Here is a 21,919-nt window from a genome sequence, read left to right on the forward strand (position 1 = left end):
CCCCCTAATTATTAGATTGAAAAAAAAAAAATCCTGCTGAGATTGTACCTGGATAATAGAGAGATCCGGAAAAGGGATGCTGGATAGAAGAGGTCAGACTCTATTGATCATCAATAAATGCTCTTCTTTGCTGTCCTCCAAACAACACTAGTACTTTGAGTTTGGCCTGGACTTTACACTAGACTAGCACCCCTTGGTCACATGGTGAGGGTCAAAGAAAGATTGACTGAAGGGCATTCAACCATTACTTCAACTCACCGCGGGAATGAGGTTGGCAGACTCGTAGTGCTCTTTGAGTTCCTGGAACTTTTTCAAGATGTCCTCATTGCAGCCTCTCATGAACTTGGGCGTGCTGCCATCTAGCTTGGCATAGACAACAATCTTCAGCAGCTTCATGGCCAGACCTGCCTTGACCCAGCTGACCGCTGCCTGGACCATGCCGTCCAACATGACACAAGGGTCGTAGCCCTGGTAGCAATAATCAATGTGACATTGTATTTTTCTCTTTCAGCAGAGTCATAAATAGACTTCAACTTTCTTTATCTCTTTTTTTTTTAGCACAGTTAGTTAAATGGTGTACATAATAATGCATACTGGATTTTTTTGTAATGGTTGTGAAGTAGGCCTACTTTGCCATTGTCTGTTATGTTTTACTCTTTTGATGGTTTCACTAGATCATTTCATTGCAATCAAAGAGATTAACACTGTAAGGAGAGAACTGGAACCCAGCCCTGTTTGAAGCTGTATGGTGAACCATATTCCTTGAACATGAATTTCTACCAAATTTGCGAGACAATACGTCACTGAGTTAAAGGTATTGTTTACTATTGGGAACAGTGATTTGAAAATATGTTCAAGTTATCACATTTGATGCATATATGTAGGTCAGTTGTATCACAAAACATCCTACCATATAAAAATTTGCAATAAAGCCACATTTATAAGGAGATATTACCATTTTTTTTTCACTAAACCATAACTGTAGACCATTTAGTCTAGAAACAATTTTACTTAATATGACTATTGTTCGAATTTTGTATTTCAACAAGGCTTAACACTGATCACACTGTTTAACATTTTTACATTGGTTATTTCTGTCCATAACTCATAATTCTAGAACTATTTTGAAGCACTAAATCTAGGTTTTTGTTTCATCTGCAAATGGTAAATAATGCCTTTAAGGTAAATAAGGCTTCAAATCTCCAGCTTGGAGGGGATGATTGATGAAACCAAGTACAACTCAAATAAGAAGTGACTAGAAATGTCGCTATGGCGACTGATGCCTCCGCCATAATGCATCATTCTCCCAATAGGTGTACAGTACAATGTCTTCACAATGTGTGATGACAGTTTCACATAACTGGCAGAAATATCTTGAATGTTCACTTTCCACGAACTGGGTTTGCTATAATTGTCTATTAAAGAGTGCAGGTACGCATATTTGGGGAATTGAAAATTTTTACTTGACTTCTGACCGATCTTATTATAAGTTTATGCATTGAGTATAATTTTCAAGGTATGAAGAAAGAGTGTAATTACAGTACAAAATATATCTTTTTTTTTTGCATTTAAACATGACCTTTGACCCTTAACATTTGACCTTCGACCTTCTGGCTGAAAATTTCCAAGAGAATCTCCATTAAGTAATACATGTACATATATCAAATTTTAAAACTAATAATGCAATCATTGCATATACTAGTATATGAGGAAAATAGTAACATTTTGAGGAGTTGACCTTGACCTTTGACCCCATGACTATTGACCCATGACCCCTAAATTCCCTATATAATCCCTGCCAATCAGTACATGCATATGTACAAGTTCCATGAAGATACATTGAACTATTTGCGAGAAAAGTGATATTGCAACATTTTCACCTAACCTTTGACCTTTGACCTTATGACATGAAACTCTCTCTGGATAATCTTTACGCAGTAGTACATGTCTACACAAAGTTTCAAGAAAATAACTGCATTGCACAGATATGGGGGAAATAGCAACATTTTTTGCATTTGACCTTGACCTTTTGACCTTTGACCTCTTGCCAATGTCACTGAAATCTACTCAACTAATTGTCCCATCATACATCATCCTTGGACCAAGTTTGGTGAAAGCTGCTTCATCCAGTTTTGAGTTATCACGTAAACAGATAAATTTTAGGATTTGACCTTGATCTTTGACCTTTGACCTCTGTCTGATTTCACTGAAAAACTAATCAAGTAATTGTCCCATCATACATCATCCTCCAAGAAAGTTTGGTGAAATTTGCTCCATCTAGTCTTGAGTTATCGCGTAAATGGATACAATTTCATGATTTGACCTTGACCTTTGACCTTTGACCTTTAGCCGATTTCGCCCAAAATCTAATCAAATCATTGCCCCATCATACTTCATACTTGGACCAAGTTTGGTAAAATTCCAGTAAATATTACTCAAGTTATCGCGTAAACGAAAGCGGACGGACGTACGTACGGACGTACGGACGGACGGACGGACGGACGGACGGACGGACGGACGGACAACCCGAAAACATAATGCCTCCGGCACCACTTCGTGGCGGAGGCATAATAATACACAAGTCCCCCCATCATTTTACTCCCTTGTAGTTGTACAGAAGAAAACCCACATGTTTTATTACACTGGGACATTATTTATCACAGAAACATGTTGCTGAACAATTTACAGCAGAGTAGACCATTTTTTAGACAATTCATACTGACAAGCAGGTAAAATGTGATCAAGGATAAATCCTGATTATGCTACCGAGTAGTTCACAGCATAACTCTCTTTCCTGTGAGAAAAGTTCCCAGGCAGATATCACACACTTAGTTCACATGAGCCACGAACGAACAGTAACTCTTCTTGTTCCTTGGGAATGGCTTCTGTGCCTGACATCATGCACGGACATTCCGTTGCTATCCCCTGATCCATTTTTTTTTTCTGCAATCTGATTTAGGCATAGGCTAAGCTGCAGACCCACTTAAACCTTTAAGTTACATTTTGAAGAAGAATTCACAGGTGTAAATTACTGTCATATTTAAATTGAAGAAAGGAGCAACCATTTAACAACTAAAAGTAATCAAAACAGATTAAAAGTTATTTGTTTTTTAAAAAGGAAACACATTAAAAGTTTTTTTTTTTTTTGAAATGAGAAAACTTAAAGGGATGGTACAGTTTTGGTTGAGATAAAATATGAAAGAGCATACAATTTTAAGAGGAATTCAACATTTATTTGATGAAAATTGGTTTTGAAAAAGCATTATGCAGAAACAAAGAGGTCTTCATAAAAGGTGAGACCCACCATTTATTAGGATCATTTTGTTTTACTTCGTTTTTGAATTTGTCTTTGAGTCACTTGCACTTTAATATTTCATAAGTGGTTTCTAATTATCTCGCAAAAAAGTTAAAATCTGTATTCCCATCTCAACAAAAACTATGAAATCCCTTTAAAGAAATCAAACATACACCAAGATCACAGAACAATCCCCCCCCCCCCAACACCCACACACACACACACGCACACACAAATGATATTTCATCCGTATAGAACTCACGCGTCTGGGTATGAGACTACTAAAAGCACAAAGATACATTTTTTTTTTGTCATCAATCAAGGTAGCTTCCTGCCACAAATGGCAACCCAACACTAATCTTCTTACAGGATAGGATAGTAAGGTCTGAGGTCATGTAGAGGAAGGACATCCCTATCATCTGTAGCCCTCATCCGTATTGACACTATAGGCAAACCTCTACATCAGACACTGCCTACTTAATCCAAATGGATGTTGATTTGTGTTGATTTATGATACCCTCAACATCACTTTTGCAGTAAAACAAATATCTAGAAACATTCCATATATTTTGAACATTTTTTCTTCTATTTTTCTTCAGATTACTTGGGAACGCCCACAAAAAAATCCTTCCAAACCAATATTCCTCAGATGACATCATCAGTCAATCATTGCTAAAGTACTGAAATGTTTAACAAAAGACATTGGAATGCACCTTCCCCTTGACTCAGCATAATTTGCATGTTCCCTCGCCATGTCTTTTGTTAGTCACATTGCTAGCCGGGTTCACACGTACACCAATTAGCGGGATACAAATCTCGAGATTTGCATCGCGATCGTCATCCCGAGTTTTTTGCACGTGTGGACAGAAAAAACCCGAAAATTAGCGGGATAAGCATCGCGATGCTAATCCCAAGAAATCTTGAGCTGGTTCGTCAATTAGCGGGATAATTGGCCCCGCGCTGGTACGTGTGAACGGTCGGGATTAGAATCTCGAGTTTTTACATCCCATCATGCAATATGCACATCACAACAGCGAGGCCTCTGCGAAGAGGTCCTTCACCTCTTTGGAGCACAACAACAACAGCGCGCGAACCACACCACTGACGCGTAAAAGACAATGGACAAAGGTAAGTGCGCGCAGGCAGTGATAGAGAAGGGCGCTGTGTGACTCAGTTTGCAGGCTTTGCTGTTATCTCTATCGGCAATTAGCGGGATAATTCGGTACGTGTGGACGCTCGCCAAATTAGCGGGATACCGATCGCGATCGCTATCTCGCTAATTTGGTACGTGTGGACGCTCGCAAAAAAACTCGGGATGAGCATCGCGATCGTCATCCCGCTAATTTGTACGTGTGAACCCGGCTAATATCACAGAAACATGCAAGTTATGCTGAGTTGAGGGAAAGGTGCATTCCAATGTCTTTTGTTAAACATTTCAGTCCTTTAGCAATGATTGACAGATGAGGTCATCTGAGGAATATTAGTTTGGAAGGATTTTTTGTGGGCGTTCCCAAGTAATCTGAAGAAAAATAGAAGAAAAAATTGTTAAAATATATGGAATGTTTGTAGATATTAGTTTCACCGCAAAAGTGATGTTGAGGGTATCATAAATCAACATGAATTTGGATTTCAGGGCCCCTTAAAGGAGAGTTTCCCTAAACATGTATGTACAGACAGAAATATCCCTGTACTCAATGAAAGTTGGAGGAAAAGTGGACAATCCATTTAAAAGAAATGGAGATATTTTTTTTTCCTTTTTAATAATTTCAAGTGCAACCCCAAAATTACTGGCCTACTTTCCCAGAAAAAAAAAAAATTGCTCCAATGTCATATAGAATTTTACCTGATTCCCTGTGCTGAGAAGTGGTGTGATCACACTGGCATCCTTGTTCTTCAAGATGGGTACAAGACACCGAAAGGCGTGACCGACGAGCTCTTGGGGGCGCCCTGCTCGAAATCTAAAACAGACATCAAAAAATGTAATTCTCTTAGGAATTGGAGTACTGGCTTGCTTCAAGATGAGGATGATTCATTTCTCTTTTTTTTTTTCTGTTCTTTGGTTTTGTTTTGTTTTTTTTTTGGGGGGGGGGGAGCCTTTCAAAGAGGACAGAACACTGACAGTGTAAAACAAATAAAAACAATCAAGGTGGAATGGATCTAAAACATATTATGTGGATGACACACTCAGAAATGTATGCTTCATATACTTTTCTAAACATATACAGAAAATAGGCATGAAATACAACACATATAACTAAAGAAAGAAAATAAAATGCTCTATATGAGTGCACGTTGAATACAGGATAACCCTATTTACCTGCATAATATGTCCCTTTCTCTACCTCTTTATCTATCTGTCTATATATCTATCTATCAATACATTAATCATTCACTCACGTACTACAACAATTAACCAATAAATCTATCTACCTATCATCTCTCTTTTTTTCCTCTCTATATATGTGTATATAATATATATATACATATATGCGAGTGTGTGTGTGTGTGTGTGCGTGTGTGTGTGCGTGTCTGTGTGTGCGCGTGCGTGTGGAGAAGTGCAGGAAGCCAAATTACCGGACATCCCATCAAATCACTAATCTATTTTCCCAAAGTTATGCTCCATGGAATGACTCATGCAATTCACCTTGGGCACAGCCATGTCAAACATCAGATTTAAGACCAACAAAAAAGCCCTCTATTATAATTATGACTCACATAGCACTGTGTACAGCAGGCAAGATTGCATGAAGTAGCACCCATATTATATTCTTGTATGTGTGGGTGTGTGTACATGTATACAGGGTTGCACACTAACCCGTTTCTTCTACTGGTCCGACCGTTACGTCAGTCCAGTACATACATGTAGGTACCTATTTTTTCCATTTTTTTACTGGTAAATTCCTGAAAAAATTATACTGGTCTGACAGTGATTTTTACTGGTCAGGGACTGTTGGACCAGTGCCAGAGTGCAGCCTTGATGTATATGTGTGTGTAAATATATGTTTTGTTTTTGTTTTTGTTGTATACATACATTCAAGACAAAACTCATGTTATATTATTGAAATCAAATAAAGATTTGGGGAAAATAATAGAGTGTGTGAGTGCATGTGTATGTGTGTTCTTGCAGATTGCCTGTATGTGTCTATCTCTAGGATGCATGATAGGCCTGTGGCCACTGTTTCAGTACAAAAACACAATGTGTGCTTTGCTCTTGTTCTTGATGATTAGGAAGGGAAATTAGAAGAAAATTCACAGCTCTTGCAGTGCCTTGTGGATGTTGTTTGGATGAAAGCATTTAAAACACTGAATCCCTGTGTAGTTTCAGGAGAACAAAATTAGGAAATACTGAAACAATAACATCCCTTGGTGTTTCTTGTAAAGTTATTGCTTGAGGTGTTAAACTGACTACCACAATATTTGTCATGGCCAATCAGCATTGACCAAAAGACCTACAATCTAATATCTGCATGTCATAATAGTCAGTATGTAGATGTGTCAAGTTTCATTATAATCATTGGCACTGAACATAAGGGACCCCTTCCCCCTTCCCCACCAAAAAAAAAAAAAGTACACAGACAAATGCATGCAATGGAAAACAGGAAAACAAAAACAAACAAGCATGATTGCTAATACTTTCTGCTCAAGATGGCAGACATGGCCTGACCTTTTTCCTGGCCTGACCTGACCTTTGACCTTCGGAAGCAATCTCTAGCTTACTGTTTACACCATATATTTAGCGAGTTTAAATCTTTGCGAATCAGGATTTCCCAACAATTTCATGAATGGTTAAATTCGCGATCGTGGAGTACTGTATTGAATCGTATACGCGTGTGTCACATTCATATCGGGATCAAAGTCATTATTTTCGAGTGTCTTTAATTTCGCGAATAGCACCTGACTTGCGAAATTCGTGAAAATAAAAACCTTGCGAAATATTCGGCGTAAACAGTACCTCCTGCTTTCAAAGCAGAGCACCCTCCTGTAAGGCAGATTGGATGGGAGGGGCTTTGACCACCAGCAGGAGTAGAGCACCCTCAGGTCCTCCTCTTTGTCCTCCGCTAGCTTGGAGACGTCAATGCCCAGATTCTCGTACAGGGCCCCGATGACCGTCCCTGGGATCTTCTCATAGTTGCCTGGGAGAAGAATAGTGTGTCAGAGAAATGAGTTTACTGGTAAGAAAATCTGGTGTATAGGGGTACGGAATGATCAAAGGGTGTGTAGGAAGTCAACCTTGCTCTTTATGAGATGAATAATAATTACAGAAGGTGTATAGATCTGTCATGTGCAACCATTTCAAATTGGGTTGCAACTGATCGTAAAGTTTGTTGCATGTACACTACTAGTCAGTGAGTTACAACATGTGTGAATATTACTGTATTACTGACAAATCACAAACTTGCTCAAACATTATGATCCTACGTGTTGATGAATAAATACCCTCTCATTCAGTTGGCTTTTAGTATATGACAGCCCTTGAATCACAAAATACAGTTCCACAGGTAATGAGTATGATAAAGAATTTTGATGCACACCGAATCCCTATGTCAACTTGAAATTATCATTATGTTCCAAACAATCAAAGTTTTAAACCTAATCTAACTTTAGGAATTCAAACCTGAAGTATAAAGGCTGGTTTATGTGATCAGATAAGGGGTACATGTCAAGAATCAAGCGTGCTAATCATGGTCATCTTTTAACTTACAGTTGTACAATATCAAGACTCAAGGTTGCATAGTTTGGAAGGAAAGGAACAAACTCTACTGCCAGCTCACCTCCAAATGATGACACAAAGATGACATCCACTTGTTCTTTCTTCTGGAGCTTTGTAATGTCCCCCAAGCAGAGCTGAATTTGGCAGTCGCCCTCCTGAGTTTTCACTGTGATCACATCGTGACCTATCAATTCTTTCTTCGGCATGATGGAAAATAATCTGTCTTTAGGAGCTGTAGAATGTTAAAAAAGAACAAAGACAAATGGGGAGCAATCAGTCACACGAACACTTACAGAATTAAACTAGATCATTAAAACAGAAATAACAGCACAAAAATTATGTCACTCTTTGGTAGCTTCAAGCAACTAACAAAAAAAAAATACATGTTTTCCTTTCATGTCATTGACCTTTTAGTGCATGAAAAAATTGGTTGTAAATAGAGCTAACTTTGTGGATTAATAGTACACTGATTTTAGGACATAGATGCCATCATAGAGTGTATAATGATACATATACCATCATAGAGTGCATAAAGATGTACAAGCTATTAATACCAGTACTTCTGTAGGCAGAATACAACAGATATTTGCAATATTTTTAAACATTTCAAAGTAAGTCCATCATCAAATAAAGTAAAATTAAACTTTTCTCATAATATCTCACTTGTAACATAATATCTCACTTGTAACATAATAATGATTATTACCTATACGAGGTAGTTTAGCGAGGCAATTGCAGTTGTTATTTTGCAGGGTAAAGGTTAGCAGTCAATATTCGTTTCGCCATGTCGCTGCATGTCGGTTACACACACTGTACCGTACACAAAACAATGTGTGCAAACAGTGCAATCTTCCGGTTTTCGCCATTCACTTTACACAGGGAGGTGGGAAGAGAAAGAGTGGGATCTCTCTCCCCACCTCCCTGCTTTAAATGTGAACATTCTGATCGACCACGAAAAGAAAACATTCCAGGACGTCGCTGGGTGTTGGTTACACGCACCGCAGAGGAACGCTGATAAATCAACTCATACAAGCTCGACCACTTACAGCAGCACTACGCGTCAAGCAATGACTAGTCCATTTGTGCTCAATAATTGCACAGTGACCATCAGTTTTACAACTCTCCAAATTTAAACAGAAGTAAAAAATAAAGTGTAAAAACGTTCAGATGTTTAAAGTTCGCCTGTTACAACTACATATGTATCTTTGAAGTTGGAGTTGAATGATATACATTGATGAACAATGTTATTTTTCAATTATTCGACATGTTGATGATCTACAGGTAGTCAAATGTGGCTTGATCTATATCATAGTGTATAGCCGTATTCACACATTTTCTTAATTTACCTAGGGGATAGGTAATAATTACGATATTGACTGGCCTTGAGGGAGATACAAGATAAATATTGCCCACACTTTCAGTTTAGGCAATATTTTCTGGTATCTCCCTCGAGGCCAGTCAATATTATATAAATATTCCAGAAGTTATGATAAAGAATCCTGCATTTTCTTATTATTTTCTTTGTTTTTAGCAGTTTTAATCACAAATAACTCAACAAAAAGTGGAGTCAGCTCGTTGTCTCGTTTTGCAATAAAACTCTTCAAATATACTTTTCCTTGAAAGTTTCTGGTTAAAACTATGGGCAGAGATAACTCCAAAATACTATTCACTGAGAAGTACTATTGGAGGCTCTGAGGCCTATAGTTTTAACCAATAACTCAAAATTAGGCACAGTATGACTGTTTTATATTTTGGATCAAAAATTTAAATAAAAGAATATTGGAAAATGTGAGGCGAGAACTCATGTCCTGGATGCGATGTTGTGCAGGGATCTTGCATTGACAGGACAAAGCACCACACAATGTCAGAATTGCTTTTAATTGTGATGTTACAATTGTTAAATTAGAAATTGTTACATTTCACAGAGTGGTGGTACAATGCAGCAAACGATTTCAGATTTGCTTTAGTTGTACGATGTCACAAGCATGCTTTATGACATCATTTTACAAATACTGTAGAAATAATATTTGGAAGATATCTATATAAATTATGTGAAGCTTTTTCAACAAATCACTAGAGGATATATTTTTGATCCAAAATCTAACATATGTTTGGAATTCATGCTCATTCCAAAGCTAAAAGATACACATACCACTATGGCAAAGTATAAATGCTTAATACCATAAATTTCACAATGAATTTGATATTGATGAGTAAATAATGTTTTGTCCTTAAGTTGAAAATAAATTTTAGACATGTAACATTATAGTACATATAGGCGTACAAATACATAAAAGATATAAATATATCTACATGTGTAACTATAAAGGCTGCGTTTATCAACTTTCCCCTGTTTAAACGGCTTTCGATAGCCCTTTCGATAGCCCTTTCCGTAGCCCTTTCGAGAGCCCTTTCCAAAGCCCTGACTGCCTGTACTATTAATGTGCCGCTTGTTTTCTAAGAAGGGACGGCGAAAAACAATTACCATAATAAAGACATATCTTCCTTTGAGAGTGACGAGTCATGATGCAATGCCACATGAATCAATTGTCTTCCTATCTGTGAGGCAGCTCCAGTTTTAATAGCACATACTTCAAATATTTCTGAGTGGCGGCATGCGACTTTGGCTGCGTTTATCAACTCTCCCCTGTTTAAACGGCTTTCAATAGCCCTTTCCAAAGCCCTTTAGAAACGGCTTTCAAAATAGTTGCGTTTATCAACTCTCTTCGCGAACACGATTTTTTTAACTGGCCTGTCACTGCACAGCTGCATTGCGCAATTCGACCAGAGGAGAAGAGGTCATAAGGCGTGCCTGAAGTACAAGACTACAAAGCCGTTTCAAAACAGCTTTGCATTTATCAACTTCCAAAAGGCTTTTACAAACAGGTTTCTGAAAACCTGTTTAGGAAAGCTGTTTGGATCGCCACAAATTTGGGGCTTTCGAAAAGGCTTTCCTAAAGGGCTTTCAAAAGAGCTTTGCGTTTATCAACTCGTTAAAATTCCTTGAAAGCTGTTTGGATAACCTGTTTCTGCCGAGAAAGGAGAGTTGATAAACGCACCCTTTCGTAAAGGCTTTCCTAAAGGGCTTTCAAAACAGCTTTGCGTTTATCAACTCGTAAAAATTCCTTGAAAGCTGTTTGGATAACCTGTTTCTACCGAGAAAAGGAGTTGATAAACACACCCTATAACACGCAGCCGCTGTCTTGCTTTGCACAGCGGTCTGGTCAGGCTACTAAATGTGTAAACAATTAATGTACATATCAAGTAGAGTAGGTATCTGTCAGCTGCTTGAAACAAAGTCCTGTAACCATAATACTTTAACAAAATGCTCAGTTGATATCTAATTGTAATCTTATGGTTTTCAGAGTTTTGCTAAACATATCAAATACGTAGTCTTTCCATTCAGACAATGTATGCCACTCATTTATTCCTTTTAATGGACGAGAACATGTAAACACACACACACACACACACACCAGACAAACAAACGACAGAGAGCGCCACAGACGCGCCCACCCTTCATCGGTCAATGTGACGGACGGGGGGGGGGGAGGGGGGGCAGAGGGTGAATACCAATGCATCAGAAAATCGACGACATTCGACGTAAATACGTATACAATGTATATCAAACTGATCAGTGAGACTGAGTGAACTTTACCATAGAGCTCCATGGTCATGGTTTCACCATGCATGAGAGCTAGATATAGCTGTCACATCACTGAAATTGGCTTTTCAGCTTTCCTGTGCTGTGTGACAAGAGGTCGACATGGTGCGACGCGCCGCAGTTAGGTAGCAGAGCCATCAAAATACACCGGCAGGATGCGGGGGATACATAGGCAGGGTAATGCCTGTCACGACCGTTCCCTGCCGCCCATTGATTTTAATAGACCTAGGCTAGTAGTAGTTGGCATTGCTGTGAACCTCAACTGCTGGTATTCGATCGTTGACCTGTAGGTCATTGAAAACAGCACATTTACAAAAGCCATACCTCTCTCTCTCTCTTCTCATTACGAATGATAACATGATATGCGTTCTGATCGACTTACCACGAGAAGGAACGATTGCGATTGCACTGAAGTATTACTGGCTGTTATGTGCCTGCGTCTTACCGTCAAGTAACCGTGCAGCGGAATGCAAGCAGTGTAAGCCAAAAGAGCTATTAAAACCCTATGGTAAAAGTCAACAGACGGAAGGCATACGGCCGGATGCACAATGATTGTCCTTGCACCATTTCCCACATCCCAAAACGCACCGTGAGAGCATTCTTAAATATTTATATTAATTATGACGTGAGAAACCGCAAGCAGTTATATCCTCCTGAAAATTATTGCTCAGACACGATAAAATTTGTCGGATCCATCATGGTGTATTTTTTCTTTTCTTTTTCTTTTTTTTTAATTGTCAATAATTGAATCATTTCCGTTCATCAGCAAAACAAAGTTGAACACTACGTGCAAAAATCACACGCGCCTTACAGTTTGTTTGTTTTTTAATATACTAGTACCCTTTTCTCTTTCGTCGTAATCAAGACGGGGTGAATCATTCACATATTGTTACCTAGCAGGGACAGTAAAGTATAATTACCTTTGTTTCTATTTTTTTAACTTTTTTTTTGGCAAAAAAAAAATATCTAGCTACGACATGATAACCACAGACAACAAATTTCTAGCGAGAAATTTCGGTTGATGTAATTTGCAATAATCTATTCAGTGATCACTATACGTACATGACATGATATTAGGTTTGCTTTTGCTTTGATTAATCTACTGAATTGCACAATGGTGGATTTGAATTAACAATCAACCAACAGTAGCAATATAGCAATCAAAATCGAAATAGTTAATTGGACCCTATGGAAGAACAATTATAATAAATGAAGCTGAAATTGGTAATCCATCCATTTTTTAATCTTTATTTGATGCATGATTTGATTTATGTATTGTGCTGTGAAATGGAGAATAAATAAACAAACAAACAAACAGTCTCGGGATCTTGATCGGAATTCTTCAGTCAAACTGTGCAAAAGTTGAAAGTGTGATAGAATGTCCTATACAGAACTGTAGCCCTATAGGAGATTGAGACCAAGCTCCCGTTCGGAACGGGTTAAGGGACTAATTCTCAGAGGTAGGGTCAGGCAGGTGAAATTTGACATTTGAAATTTTAATGACTTCTTGTGGTATTCATAATTTGCGAATGACCTCCAGCTGAAATGACCCTCAGGATGCGTTAAGACATTAGCAGATGATTATTTTTTTAAGTGTATGGTTAATGGTTATCATGATGTGTGTTAATTATGTGAAATAAGTATATTCCCAGGTCCATTTTCTCTTGTCCTATGCCTATATAGCGATGGAACCCTTTGGCTTAACGCTGAAAAATGACGCATGACCAGTTGCGTGTGATACTAGTACTCTAGTCTGCAACTTTTCCATTGCTTAGCCATACCTCGTATTCTGATTGGTCAGAACTTCTTTAAACGCGCGCATAGCCAACCGTCCAATCAGAATCCATTATTTTTGATACGCCTAACCAAGGGAAGTTATCGTGTGAGAGGTGACCCGACACGCCGCTGCTCCTGCATGCGACATTATTGCTCCGATCTTATATTTTTTCTCCAAGGACTTAGGGTTAGGGCCCGGGTTAGGGTTAGGGTTGTGATATAGGGTTTCTAGTTTAGTTTGATGCAAGGATTAGGATTGAGGTTAGCGTTCACGTTTTTGGGTAGAACTTATAATGCGTGCAGAAATTTCGTGGGGTTTCATGGGAGCAATATTCTTTGTCGCAGGAGCAATAATGTCATAGAACCCGTGTGAGATCAGTGCCTCCTTTTACCTAACTGCATAATCCGCAACTTTTGCATGTCCTGCTGTTCGAGGCATTGTTGATAGCTCTTTCACTTACAACGGCCCCTTAAACCATGTACTTGTATAAACTTCCGCACTTGTGCTTCAAGTCGTAGCATTGATTTCAAACCACCCCACCCGCTAATAAAATATTACCTGTAGAGGTCCATAATGTCACAGAATTCCCGCAACAAACAGTTTATTATAAACTTGTTACACATTATCTGGTTCTTGCTAGTTTTATCATTTTTTTTTTTTAATTGGGGGAATTTTTCAAAATGTACAAAAATGCTGCTGCATATTACTCTGAAATAATTAATTGTTCTCCGGAAGCAATAAGTATGGTACTCTTCTTAACATCTTTGAAGTTCGCAACTGTTCTTGATGTCACAGGAGTGCGACAGAAGGAGAAGATTCCGTCAATTGTTTATCTTATTGTTTGTTAAGCATTATGGAAGAAGGCAGGGAACAGTTTATAAGTCTTGGAATGTTTTTTTATACTTTTTGAAAAAGAAAGGACATGATGAATATCTGTTTTGTTTTAGGATTTTTGGGGGTTGTTTTTGGAACATGAAAAAAGAAATGAGGCGATAAAGTTTAGAATTTTTTAAATCCAAATGAATAATATTGTGATGATCTATTTTTTTCCTCAGCTGGCAATAAAAAAAAAAATTAGATGAATGATGCAAGCCCAGTTGTATGTTTTCACCTCTCATAACCTCGAATGAATAACAGATGGAATTTGTAAGGCAGAATAAAAATACATGATTCTATCACAAAGATATAAAATCACATTTTAATTGGAACTCCATAGAATCTAGAAACAGCAAAGATCCCTAATGTATTAATTTGAAGAAAAAATATTTTACATAAATTCCATGCTGAGGAATAAAATAAAAAAAAAATTTAGATAACTATTGTAAGTAAAATGTTGGAATGGAAATAATTTCGATGATATCAGACAATAGCTGTAAGCCTGTCAGTGTTGCATACGCGTCTGAAGCCACTGTGAAGTTTTGTTATAGCGCCATCTTCGAGGAAATGCTTGTAATATTGATAAAAAGGACATGGCGAAGGATGTGGCGTCTCGTTTCTATGGCGGTGTACTCAGCTTCCTGTTTATCCTGTTTATCGGTATGTAACAGTATTTATATTCTGTTCCACGTCTCTTTAACTGGCAAACTCACGTACCCTAACATATTGCCCAGATGATAATAAATGATAAGAAGATAAACTGCGACATACATTTGTATAGGTCGTCTCTTCTTCCTCGAGTAGCCGTCCGTGTGCGTGCAACGTCGTAGTCCTATCTCGTTAGTGGTGCCCGCAAGCAAGGGAGAGTGCAGTTTGTGGTGGTGCAGTGGTCCATGGTCTGCACTGATTGGTAGCATAATGGTTGTGGGTGTCCAACACATCGACACCCTGACCTAACAGTGTTAATGTTTTTCATATCAATAGATACTTTAGATATGTCACAATTTGCCTGAAATTTTACTCGCATGTAAATACTCTTAATTCACAAGCGTTCATTAAAAATGTGATTTGCGGTACACACCCCTAACCCTAGAAATAGATTCTAACAATGTGTGTGTTGTTATTTTGATGCGCTCAGTTTAATATTTTTAAACCAGCACCCCTACCCTCTATAGACAATACGTGTGAAATGCATGTAATGCTTTTCCTATGTGCATTTATACTCTACTGTATCATTGTTTTGCTGTTGATCATGTTTATTATCAGGTTTTTCAGTAATATTTGGACATCTTCAAATCCCCAGTGAACATGATGAAAAATGCAGAACCACTGCGTGTAATCACGTACATGAAAGTTTGTTCTTTCTTTCATTATCTCACATGACAACTGGCAAATAAAGTTCAGGAAGACTTCCTTATCCCCCCTCCCCCCCCCCCCCCCCCATTTTGTCCTAGCACTCTACACTACTCTACCCTTGTTTGCTTACAGAGTGTAGGCATGAATGCATGCACGTATGCGACACACACATTTGGCAAGTGCTTTGACGGAGTGGTGGGGTAAGGGGGGAATCCTGTTTATAGATCTATCATGAAAGTCTTGCCTACTGTAAATAATGTGGATCTCCAGACTTCACATTATGAGGATATTGTGAAATCTTTAATGCCAAAAAAAAAAAAGCTTCAGGGATATAACAACATTGGTAGTAGACTAGAAACTAGTGGTAGTAAAGGGGAGGGAGGAGTCTTTATAGGAAATATACACTGACATTGTTGTCGGATGGATACCAGTCCACCACTTCCTAAATGTAGGTGCTTGCATGCATCCGTGCTAAGACAACATCGAGGGTGGGGTAATGTAGTGTGGTATGGCAAAATTAGTGGGGGTGATACATGTATTAGGAAGACTTTCTTAATATTTGTGGGTAAACAAAAAAGAGACTGTGCAGTACAATGTACTACTAAGTATTTAAGTAGCTTATAATCTTAATCTACTCCACTGATATTACTACCCTACTTTTACTTCATAGAATATCAAAATAACTATCTCACATTATTAATAACTGCACAAGGAAAATTAATAGGAATAGGAGCCCCTTTTGTTGTGGAAAGAGTAATCATGCATGGGTATGACTAATCAGTACATATTTCTTGTTTGTGTATGAAGCTGCAGCAAATGAGTGGCACTACCCTTCATGCGTCGTGGTAGATCCAGACGACACGTCCTGCCTCAGCAGCTTCTTTAGGTATAATGACGGCTATGCCTCGGCCATAGGGGGTGGAGATCTGGTCGAACACATCTGGGTGCGCTACGAGGATTACATCTACGACTACAATGACGTCAGCTCGACAAACTGTGCCATAAGTGAGTAACGGCGTTGCTCTGTTGATGCATGTCAAACAGTTGATGCATGTCAAACTTTACCAACTTTGTCAATCCTGTGAGCAACATGTTTGTACTGTGCACTCCTGTTATGATGAACACTGTATAACAAAACTCTTGTTACAACAAAGTAAATCCAGGTCCTGCTGTTATTTTCTATATATATCTTTATATATTTTATGGATTGGCTTTAACAAAATTTTGATATAATGAAAGAAAACTGCTGGTCCTGAGAACTTTGTTTTGAGGAGTCATATGTATAGTATCACAAGTGATTATGGAAGGGTTAATCAGTGTGAATTGTTTTTGTATTTGATGTGTGAGTCAACAGTTTAAGGATTGAATGTCTTGGTCTAAATCTGTGTATACAAGATATACACTTGTACAAATTAACTTGAAAGACGATACATTTTGACAAAGTTTTTCCCTTCAGTTTTTGAATGACTAAATTTCAGTTCACAAAGCACATTGTAAATTGATGATTACTTTGTTTTGCAAGGCTAGATGACAAAGATAAACGGTCAGCATAAAGTGTGTGTTCTCTGACAGAGTTCGATAAACTTGACAAAATATATTCAGTTGTGCTTTTATGTATATTATGCAGGATCCATGCGTAGATATGTTTACATTATGACATATTCATTAGAAAGGAATGGAAGGCTTCAATGCAATAATAAGAACTGAATCAGGGCACATGTCATATACACTGTAAACCTTTAATGGAGTATCCACCTTTGCATCGTCGACTGAAATGAAACTGACTGAGTGGAAACTCTATATCTAGAAGAAAGGAGTTCTTTTGGCCGAGAAATTTGGGTTACTACATGGGGTATTGTGATATAATAGTCGCAAAAAACAATGCATAGGCCCATACACAAAGGAATTTGTTCCATATTATTACATGTATCATGTTTTAATTCATCAGGAGTTTCCGCTGCATTACACCATGCGATATAAATGTAGACAGCTGTATATACATTGTAAAATGTATTCAATGTCTTTCGCAGTGATTCTATTATTGCAAGTAGACCAATGTTCACAGAAGCAAAAAGAAAATGAAGTACCTCTTGCAGCGCATATGTGCAGTATATCATTTCCAGGAGGAACATTCTAAACCTTGCCCTTGAAAGGGATAAAACTGTATTTCTTTTTTTTTTATTCCATCAATGTGTTTCTCAATTTAATTTAACCACTCATGAAATTGCCTTACAAGTTGCATGGAGTACACAGTACCTGTATATAATACTAGTGTCATGAACTTTTTGGATACATTTGCTTTACTCTCAGGGCGACAGTCTGCTTCAAAGGATTCGTTCGCGAACGTATCGTGGACAAGAGATGGCTTCTCCACGTGCACCACAGAGAATGTCCTCACCTTCAACTCGTGGTGGGGTGAGCAGTGCAGCGGCATCTGTGTGGACGACAACAACTGCCGTCGCTACGCCGTCTACCTGACCTACCACCTCTGGAACAACTGCAGCTGGGACGCCGAGGTGGGCAGGCCCAACTATGACCTCACAGTGCCTTGAAATACATCTTCCATTCCAGCCTCCTTTCTTATCATTTCCAATACGTCAAATGCCTACACACTGATTTGATAGTCAGCAGATTGGATAGACTTTTTATGAGAGTTTTTTAGTCTAATGCCAGGGACTGTACATCGTAATTGAAAGCCACGGAGTGTTATTTGTAGAGCTACATTAATGTGACACTCAACTACAGCTAAAACACAACTCACATTTGTGTGAAGTGCATGGTTCAATTATCAGCTCATGATTGTGATAAGAACAAACTTTTTTTTGGGGGGGGGGGAGGGTAAACATCATTTGCCCAGTTAAAAGGTTTTTACTGGTTGCATTCTTCTTGAACACTAGCTTCAACAATGACAAATTTGGTCCATAGCTAAGCAAAAAACTCAGACTTTACTCTGTCTTCTTCAAAACACAATGGGTATTTTTCTGGAATATAGTCTTATTAATGTCTAAAGCAATTTACTGTCCTGAAACATGCCAATGCAAAATTTTCCTTGTTTCAAATGACTATAAGGATGGTCCATCAAAATGAGTGTTGACACATTCACTCAGAGAAGAAAATGTTGATTTAGTAACATGCCATGTTTAAACAAATGAAAAAAAAAAAAATCTTACTGTTAATTTATGATCCTGTTTACTCATTCCACTTTTATATTTGTTTAATGTAAGTTTTCTTCCACCAAGTTTGTGTCTTCATTATGGTACTTATGGCTGACCCATCAAATCAGATTATATTATTGTTTTGTTTTGTTTTTATAAGTAACCATTGCAGGGTTCACCATATAGTATCAGTGAGAACAAATTTTGCACTATGTTTTTATCTTCAACTGAAGTACAATGTATATCTTATTGGAAAAGGAGTCCACGTATGGTTTGGCTTTAATCCTGTGTTTACAATGAGGACATTTCTGCCGCACATACATTGTATCGTGCTTTCAGATAATTGTTTCAATGACATGTACATGTATTTTGTTGTGATTAAAAAGTCATACTATGAAGGTTGTCATTTGGAAAGGATGCTAGCATTTATGGTGTCCAAGCTGACATGTTCATCATGAAAAAAAAAAATACTCTTGTACATTATTCAATTCCAGTAAAATGTTCTTCATGAATTCTGAGATATCCATGAAAAAGTTCTTGGCATCTACAGAAAGTAACCCTTCTGTGTGTCCAAAGGCTTGCACATAAAAAGGCAATGTGAATTGTAAAACGCTTTTGACAAGTAAGTTGGAACATATGACAGAACAAAGAGGCTCTATTAATCACCTTTTAGTATGGTGCCAGGTGACACGCTCAAGAACATTTGTCTCTATTATGTGATTCTATCACGTTAAGCAACTCATTAGTTACCTGAATGAAATGCTGCTTGTTTCACTATCTCTATGGGAACATGAAATTACCCATTGTCACTTGGTGAATTTCTGTATCCATGAACAGCTTGGTGGTCATGCAACATAAAGTATGTCACCTCTCAATACCAAAACTACCAGGTACAGTGCACTCCCGTTATAACGAAATGCTCGGGACCGGCAGTTTTCTTTCGTTATAACGAAATTTCGTTATAACCGAACAATACAATATATAACGAAAACAAGGAAACCATGCATATATATCATATTCTGTTTGCTGAATCCTTAGCATACACTGGAAAGCTATGTAAAATGTGCCTTGGGATTATTGTATTACTATATTAAACGCTCCCTTCAGAAACTGTGCGTGACACAAGGAGCGAACACGTAGTGATGTGAAGCATTTGGCCATGCAGAGACGCTGTAAATGCTTGTTCCGCTACGTATTTTCGAAAGCAATTCGCATTTCGTTATAACGGAGCACATTTCTCTTGTTTTTCTTTGTCTGTGGCGCTCGGAAAAGACTTCGTTATAACGGAAATTTCGCTATAACCGTGTTCGTTATAAGCGAATTTTGTACCATAGACTTTAATGGTGATAATTTTGGGACCAGAAGTTTTACTTCGTTATAACGAAATTTCGTTATAACCGTGTTCGTTGTAACGGGAGTGCACTGTACTGTTGATTTTTATAGTTGTGTTCTTAGCCGAACCGAACGTATACTGTTTATTGCAGGGCTGCCAGCATTCATCCATCAAAATCAGGGAGATTCCGAAGAGCAGTTGGGAAGAAACTTGTATGTTGCATGCATCTCAATGGGTAAAAATAAGTTCTGAATCAGGGAGATTTTTATATTTCGATCTGGACATGGGAAGATAGGTATTTATTTATTTTATTCATTCAGTTTCATAAAAAAAAAGAACAGGGTAGTCACATTCAGGGCCCAAGGGCCTGCTTTTCAAGTGAGCCCTGTTTCAAATAGCACATATCGCGAGTCAAAAGGTTAAAGGTTTCAGGAGACCTGCAGGATTAGGAAGCCTTGACAGCTCTGACATTGTACGACCACACATGTAGAGTGTCAGGCACTTGATGAAAGATAGCTTTAGATATTACAGGTACTTATCGTTCGATTGGTGCTGGTATAACTCACATTTTAGAGTGTTCCGTTATTTCAAATTTTAAATGTCTTGAAGTGTTGCCTTAGAGCAAATGTCCTGTTTGAGAAAAAAAACAACAACCCAGTGTTGGTGTGGCTAATAATCTGTTCAGGAACACATAAAGCATGTAAGTTGTCAGTCGTATCGTGCCATCACAGGCAGAGTTGGGAATGTACACTGTATCTCTCCAAGCTTTAGAAATTATTGTTAGACTTACACTTCTTATCACTGAAAGATCGATATTGTCAAATGGAGCTACACATGGTCTGGTGAAACCATGATTGAGTGTATATTGACTGTACATACATATATGGTGTGAAATTAGTGTGTGCGTGTTTGTGTTACAGTCGAGATGTATCAATTTCACCTTATGATACTTTATAGGACAGTAGAATGTATATGCATCTAGTCAAATGAAGCCAAGTCAGGTGAAACCATGATAGGGTATATAAATGTATGTGATGTAACAATAGTGTGTTTGTGTTACAGTCAAGAGATATCATTATCACGTTCTGATGTGTTTACACACAATGGAATTACATATTTGTGGTAAAATCTTTCAAATGCACAAAGTAATGTAGTAATATGTGTGCATACATGTTGGCTTCTACTTTCACATGCACAAATGTAGTAATATGTGTGCATACATGTTAGGCTTCTATTCTATCCCTAATGCAATCCTGTAGAATTTGCCTGTTTGCATATATTGTACGTTACTGTAAATTAGTTCATGGTAGTTGTAAATTTTGTGTGGATTAAGAGTGCTCTTCAGTCTTGAGAAATCTAATGATTCCACAGATTTTCAAGAATAATGGTGAGGGCAAAGAATGCATCTTTGCCTGTACATGCATACCACGAGAGTAATCATCCCTCTTTTGCCACAGGGTGCCTATATGTGGCAGGGGCAGTTTCATTTGATAAAGCAGCTAAAGAGCGTCAAGGGTGCTTAGTCCAACTTTAGAATAAAAGCGGGAGATACTCACAAGTGTTATGGGAAGTGAGAGTACTCTCACACTTGATTGGGCCTTTTCATCAATGAATGAAACTGCCCCTGCCGCAAATAGGCACCCTGTCACAAACGGATTATTACTCTATGAACATTTTCCCTACCTCACTTTTCTATTAGCTTGGTGCCCAACTAAAGCATGTAGATGTAGCATCTCACTAGATACTCAGAGA

The 21,919-nt window shown here is 38.1% G+C and overlaps 2 protein-coding genes across 2 annotated transcripts in view; one reads left to right on the forward strand and one right to left on the reverse strand.

The window, feature by feature from the left end:
- LOC140231844 (uncharacterized) overlaps positions 1 to 12,127 on the reverse strand; it is a 30,192-nt gene extending 18,065 nt beyond the window's left edge. Inside the window, exons 1-5 of the mRNA XM_072311996.1 lie at positions 12,053 to 12,127; positions 8,068 to 8,238; positions 7,248 to 7,428; positions 5,139 to 5,253; positions 259 to 468 (exon numbers count right to left, since the gene is read on the reverse strand). Coding sequence (XP_072168097.1) covers positions 259 to 468; positions 5,139 to 5,253; positions 7,248 to 7,428; positions 8,068 to 8,212 — 651 coding nt within the window. The 5' untranslated portion in view covers positions 8,213 to 8,238; positions 12,053 to 12,127. The remainder of the gene's footprint in view (positions 1 to 258; positions 469 to 5,138; positions 5,254 to 7,247; positions 7,429 to 8,067; positions 8,239 to 12,052) is intronic.
- Positions 12,128 to 14,911: 2,784 nt separating this feature from the next.
- Positions 14,912 to 18,414, forward strand: LOC140232309 (uncharacterized). Its single transcript, XM_072312439.1, has 3 exons — positions 14,912 to 14,983; positions 16,487 to 16,684; positions 17,990 to 18,414. Exons 1-3 carry the CDS (start codon positions 14,917 to 14,919, stop codon positions 18,229 to 18,231), a joined length of 507 nt encoding a protein of 168 aa, XP_072168540.1. The 5' UTR covers positions 14,912 to 14,916; the 3' UTR covers positions 18,232 to 18,414.
- The last annotated feature ends 3,505 nt before the right edge of the window (positions 18,415 to 21,919 follow it).

Source organism: Diadema setosum, chromosome 8, assembly GCF_964275005.1.
Source record: "Diadema setosum chromosome 8, eeDiaSeto1, whole genome shotgun sequence".
NCBI classification, from domain to species: Eukaryota; Metazoa; Echinodermata; class Echinoidea; order Diadematoida; family Diadematidae; genus Diadema; species Diadema setosum.